The 6,343-nt window shown below is 53.7% G+C and overlaps 1 protein-coding gene across 1 annotated transcript; it reads right to left on the bottom strand.

The window, feature by feature from the left end:
- Window positions 1–4,101: 4,101 nt before the first annotated feature.
- LOC123399963 (UDP-glucosyltransferase UGT13248-like) lies at window positions 4,102–6,053 on the bottom strand. Its single transcript, XM_045094353.1, has 2 exons — window positions 5,228–6,053; window positions 4,102–4,978 (listed from the first exon to the last, which is right to left on the bottom strand). The coding sequence occupies exons 1-2, from the start codon at window positions 5,915–5,917 to the stop codon at window positions 4,238–4,240; spliced, it is 1,431 nt and encodes a 476-aa protein (XP_044950288.1). The 5' UTR covers window positions 5,918–6,053; the 3' UTR covers window positions 4,102–4,237.
- Between the last annotated feature and the right edge of the window lie 290 nt (window positions 6,054–6,343).

The following is a 6,343-nucleotide window of genomic DNA, read 5'->3' on the forward strand; positions in this document are numbered from 1 at the left end:
CCGACGTGTCCTGAGAACGAGATACGCAGCTCCTATCGGGTTCGTCGACACGTCGGGCGGCCTTGCTGGATTAGTTTTACCTTCGACGAGATATCTTGTGCGTCGGGATTCCGGTGATGCTTTGGTTAATCTCAGAGTTGAGGTTTTCCACTAGGGAATCCGACGAGATCGCGAGCTTCGTGATTGAGGATTTCTATGCGGCTTGTGGTAATTTGTGATGGACTAGTTGGAGCACCCCTGCATGGTTAAATCTTTCGGAAAGCCGTGCCCGCGGTTATGTGGCAACGTGGAAACTTTGTTTAACACTTGTTCTAGATATCTTGAAGTTAACTTAATTAAAACTTGCTAACTGTGTGCGTAACCGTGACTGTCTCTTTCGTGAGTTCCTTCTCCGATCGAGGACACGGTGGGGTTATGTCTAACGTAGGTAGGTGTTCAGGATCATTCATTTGATCATCTGTAGTTCACGTCCGCTATGCGTATATCTTCCCCCTCTTACTTCTTGTACTCGTAAGTTAGCCACCAAATATATGCTTAGCCGCTGCTGCAACCTCACCACTTAACCATGCCTCACCCATTAAGCTTTGCTAGTCTTGATACCTTTGGAAATGAGATTGCTGAGTCCCCTGTGGCTCACAGGTTACTACAACACCAGTTGCAGGTACAGGTAAAGGTTACTTGACGCGAGCGCGTTGATTGTTCATTTAGAGTTGCTTCTTCTTCTTCTTCTTCATCGATCTAGGATGGGTTCCAGGCCGGCAGCCTGGGATAGCAAGGATGGACGTCGTTCTTCTTTTGTCGTTTGTTTTCGTCCGTAGTCGGACCCTGCTCTTACTCTTGATGATTATGTAATGTACTGTTGTGACTCTGATGTAGCTTGTGGCGAGTGTAAGCCAACTATATATATATATATCTTCTTTTCAGTACATGTACTTGTAACGATATCCATTCTTGCGACACGACGAGATGCGGTTCTATCCCTGACGAGGCCTTCGTGCCAAATTGAGGATAGGGTCGCATCTTGGGCGTGACAACTATATGATGTAATAGTGAGTGTAGATTTTGGGTTGTTCAGCTTTGGTGATAGTTGGAGTTAAAGACCCAACGACACTTGAGGCCATTCTGGTAATGTAGGCTTTAGCATTGGTGACGAATTCACACTTATAACATGTCAGCATTTCATTGTCGCTTCTGATTGCAAGCAAGTTATTGAAGACATAAAGAAGGGAAATGGAGGAAGATACTCAACCATCGTGAATGAAACAAAACTTCAAGCAACATCTTTTAACTGTTTTTTTTTTTTGAGAGTCGTAGTGTCAATGTAGAAGCTCGTGGTCTAGCCAAGTTCTCTATTAACCTCGGTCAGTGATGTCACGTTTGGTTTGACCAATTCCATGACCTAAATTGTATCACACATTTTATTGTTTTTGATGTAAAGTTTGGCTTTTTTCTAAAAAAACGTAATCCTGCTATAAGTCAAATGTTGCTAAAAACATTGTTATAAGGCTCACCTGCTATAACTCAAAAGTTGTTAAAAAACCTGTTATAAGTCTAATTGATCTAAAAAATAAAAAATACAAATTGTTCGCGTGTCTGGTCACAAAAATAAATACATACTCTAGTGTCGTTGCCGCGAAGTTTCTCACTTTCTTCATCTAGTTTATCCTTAACATTCTTCATCCTATGTCTCTTTATTCAATTGGCGAAGGCACGTCGGATTAAAAAGTGCCATCCACAAAGCTAGGGATTACATCATGATCTATCACAAGATTTTCGTTGTATAAAGCTTCCTTCGCAATGCAATGAGCTTACTCATTAGCATGTGTGCGAACATGTTGAAGCTTAAACCCATACAAAGAACTAACTAGCTTCCTAATCCCCTAAAAATTATGACAAGTCACCGACCGTCCTACTCCAGCCTCGAAGAGTCGCTGAACGTCTTGGCAGTCGGTCTCTAGTTGTATCTTTGCTACGCATACGTAATAACTAACGAAGGAAAGGCTCGCTTAATGAGTTGGCATGTCCTGATTGGTCTTAATTAGGGACACATGCCCACCCTGAAATTTACCGTGGGAGGGAAAAAAATGCTAGACTTACTAAGACCTTGTTTGGTTATCATGGAATCAATCCCCCAGTGTATCCGATCAGCACGCGGATTGGGTTGTCATCCATCATCTCACCAATCCCCCTTGCTATTCTAGTCAATTGCCATGGATTTGTTTCACGCGTGGAGGGCGATTCTTTTTTTTCACCGTGGATTAGAGTGGAATAGGGTGGATCGAGCCGTGGAACATCCACGCCCCAACTAAACGAAACAAGCCTTTGGGCCTCAACCGGGATCTATTCCTCGTTTGGGCCAATACACGTGGATCGAGATAAAAACCCTGTTGATACACGTGGATCAGGCTCAAACCAAATAAGGCCTAAAGATTTCCACTATTCAAACGTCCATCCCTCGGCCCGCGCCCCCAACTAATGGCCAATAAAAACCCGCTAAGGGTGTGATTGGAAAAGAATCCACCCACGTAAAGAGCGATGAGAGTATATGTGTCCATGGGTCGGGCCTGGGCCGGGCCTAAAAAAGCCCATAGCAGAAAACTGAGGCCCACACCCGGCACTGGCCCTACCATCAGGCCTACTTTTCAAGCCCAAGCCCGACCCATCTATTAAAAATCCTGTTGTGCCTAGGGCCACAGGCCAGGCCTCTTCCTTAAAATCTTAATATGCCAAGCCCAAACCCAGCCCGACCCTGTTGGCGGGTTCAATACTCAAGCCCAAGCCCGACCCACGGGCAAGACCATCGGACTAGGGCCCTGGATTTTCGGGCGGGCCGGAGATGGCCAGGTATAGCTGAGACATGCTACATTCACGTAAAAATTTACGTATGCTTATGGGTTAGTCTGACTTGGCCACGTTTGATTGGACTAACGGGAGGTTGAGGCCCACATCCAATTCAGGGTAGACACGATCCAGGCCGGTCCGGTCCCGGTCCAATCCGTCTTTGGACCGGTCGCCGGCTGTCCGGTCCGGACCAAACAGAGCAGTGCGGCTGTCATGATTTCGGGGACCGGACTGACAAACATAAAGCTCGGTGTGGACCGGCGGTCCTCACGGTCCGACGACATCCAACGACTAGTATGTGGGCCCCAAGGTGTCAGAGCGGTGGTCGGAACAGCAGCGCGGTGGCCGAAGACGGCAAGAAGCACCTGATGTGCAATGACCATGGCAGAAAGGCAAGAGGCATGCAGCATCGACGGTGATGCTGCACGAAGGCAGGGCCTCATCGGGTGGCGACACGGTCGGGGCCAAGGAACGCACGGCGCGAATCGATAAAGGTTGGGGCACGGGCGGCTGGCAGAGCTGAGGGGACCGAAGGAGTGCTCGAGCCGGCGCGAGGGAAGGAGAGGAAGGGGGCTAGAGGGATAGGGGCGGCGCTGGTCGTTGGACGAGTCGCAGACGAAGGTGGCTGGAGGGGAGGAAGGATGCAGCAACGTGGTTTTGCTGGGTGACAGCGCTGTCGGGAGAAGAAGTGAATCGAAGGAGTGGGCTAGGTCACGATCTATATCATTATAATTGGGCTGGGTCTTCTGAGTAGCTTTAATTAGGGTGGGCCTTCGGTCCTTCGAGTCGGATCGAGCTTAGACCGGACCGATCAAATTTTGGTCTGTTTTTCGCACACCGGACCGGCCATGTTATTCACTGAGTCGGGTCCGTGCAGTCCGGTCCATAACAGGCCGCGAACCGGGTCAAAAGACCGCTAGTCACGTCCACACTGACCCCCAATCAAGGGGGAGACTTGAAGTAGTTCTTGAAGTAGTTTAAGGAAAGCACGTAAGATTTTATAGAGCTTATTCGTAAGTCTAGCATTAATCAGGAGGGCTGATTAGTTAGGGATGGAATGTTTACGTAGGATTTTTTTAGGGTGGACATTTTATTTTAGTTAATGCAGGGAGGGATTTACGTAGGTTTTCGTAGAACCTTTCGCAGGTGTAGTTTTATTCATCTTCTGCCATCTCCTCTCATTCTCATGTGTGATCAACTGATCATCCAAACTTCTTCGTCCCATTCGCTGCAAAGAATAGAAGAACGCAACAGCAGCCGTCACCATACATATCGACCATTTATTTCATCATCAAACCAGTGTCCAAATGTCCACGCAACGCGCGATGCTCTGTGCAATTGCGGGAACAGTTCAATCCATGTCCATGGCTCCAGTTTCCAGCCAACTGATCACCCATCACTTGGAGTTGGAGCCGCCGTACTTGGCGACGAACTCGGCGATGTTCCGGTCGGAGCTGCCGCCCGCCCTGCTGGCCGCCCGTGCCTTCTCCGCCCACGCGGCGGCGTTCCTCCTGAACTCGCCGCTCCGCTCGCCGGCCATCACCGCCTCGATCCCGCCGGACACCTCCCCCCTCCGCGCGAGCCCGTCCTGGGCCGCGGGGCGCACGCGCACACCCGCCCGCCACACGGCCTCCACGTACTTGGCGTTCATCGGCTGGTCCGTCCACTGCGGCAGCGCCACCATGGGCACGCCGGCCACCAGCGCCTCCGACGTCGAGTTCCAGCCGCAGTGCGTCAGGAAGCACCCCACGGCCGGGTGCGCCAGCACCTCCAGCTGCGGGCACCACGACACCACCATCCCGCCGCTCGCCGCGACGGCGTCGCCGTAGCCGGCGGGCAGCTTGTGCGACTCCGACTCGCGCACGGCCCAGAGGAACGGGCGGCCGGCGTCCAGGAGGCCGTGCGCCACCTCGCGCATCTCCGCCGGGTCCAGGTTGGAGAGGCTCCCGAAGGAGGCGAACACCACGGAGCTCGCCGGGTGGGCTGACAGCCAGGACACGCACGGCGCGGCCGTGAGCTCGAAGAGGTGGAAGCCGTACTTGGTGTCCGACGGCATGCGGTCGTCGCCGACGTAGGACGCCGGCACCGTCGGCCCGATCGTCTTGGCGCGCCACGCCGACGCCATGTACGCCGCCTCCTGCACCCCCAATCAGTTGCACGTTACTGTCAGTACTCCTCTTCCTCTCCTCCTCGGCAGAAAATTATTCGAGCATCCATCCACGTCAACTCTATTTTCGTACTAAAATAGGACGAATGTGCTCTACTTCTATTGGAAAGAAAAATGTTTGAGTGGAACAGTGCAAGATTTGTTTTTCTCGATCTAAACTTGTGTTGCATTAGCTAGCTAAAGATATAGAGATAGAGATTGATGGAGTTGAGAGCTCACCTCGGGCTCGAGCTCGTAGAAAGAGTTGACGAGCACGTCGTCGGCCAGCTCCAGCCCCTTGAACTGGCTCATCACCATCTCGAAGTAGCCCGGGTAGGGACCGGGCCCGACCTTGAGGAACCACGGCAAGCCCTCCGGCTCGAGGGCCGGCAGCCCGGGTAGGCCGACGACGGTGGATCCAGCCTCCACGGGCACGCCGACCCGCTCGCACCACACGTGGCCGTACACCACGTTGACGGCGCACGGCTGGGTGAAGAAGGCGACGGCGGCGGCGCCGTGCCGCTGCGCCACGCCGCGCGCCCACGGCAGGAACGCGTCGTAGACCACCGCCCGGACGGGGCGCCCCTCCGCGGCCTCGGCGCGAAGCAGCTCCGCCAGCGTCTCCGACCCGGCGGCCTCCAGGAACCCCAGGTAGGCCGTGACGTCGTTGCACTGGCCGAACCCGCCCGCGTCGCAGCCGTCGGAGACGGCGGCCAGGCGGACGGCGCCGACCGCGGCGGCGTCGGGCTTGCAGGTGGCGAGGATGTAGCGGGAGACGGCGAGCGTGGGGCGCACGCCGTGGTGCGCGAGGCGCTTGGCGAACTGCAGCATCGGGTGGACGTGGCCCTGGCTTGGGTACGGCAGCAGCAGCACGTGGCCCCCGTCGGTGCCGGTGACGACTTCCTGCGCGTCCTCGCCGTGAGAAGCCATGGCTACTTGCTGCTTACTTGACCAAGCTAGCTGCGCGTTGCACGTAGCCGTCTACCTTATCGGAGGCTAAGAAGTTAGAAGAAGACAGGAGTAGCTATGTAGTACTACTACTACAACTCGATAAGGTATATGTATATGTGATCCTAGTACGTAGTATATGAGTGGCACGACGCGGGAGGAGGCAAATGCGCTGGCGTATGCATATGGATCGACAAACGGCGAGCGTGACGCGGGATGTAGAGTAATATTATACAGTAGCATCTGGCTGCACGACACTGCTGATGGTGAAGCACGTCGGCATCGGCGGGTCGTCGGCGGGGTGCGCGTGGTGGAGTATTCTTTTGCCCGCGCGCGGTTGCTTCTGTGGCGACGCCTGCCGGCCGGCGATTGGTTGCCTCAACTTGAGCGGTGGGGGTGCGCTGCTGC

This window comes from Hordeum vulgare, chromosome 5H (assembly GCF_904849725.1).
Source record: "Hordeum vulgare subsp. vulgare chromosome 5H, MorexV3_pseudomolecules_assembly, whole genome shotgun sequence".
Classification (NCBI taxonomy): Eukaryota; Viridiplantae; Streptophyta; class Magnoliopsida; order Poales; family Poaceae; genus Hordeum; species Hordeum vulgare.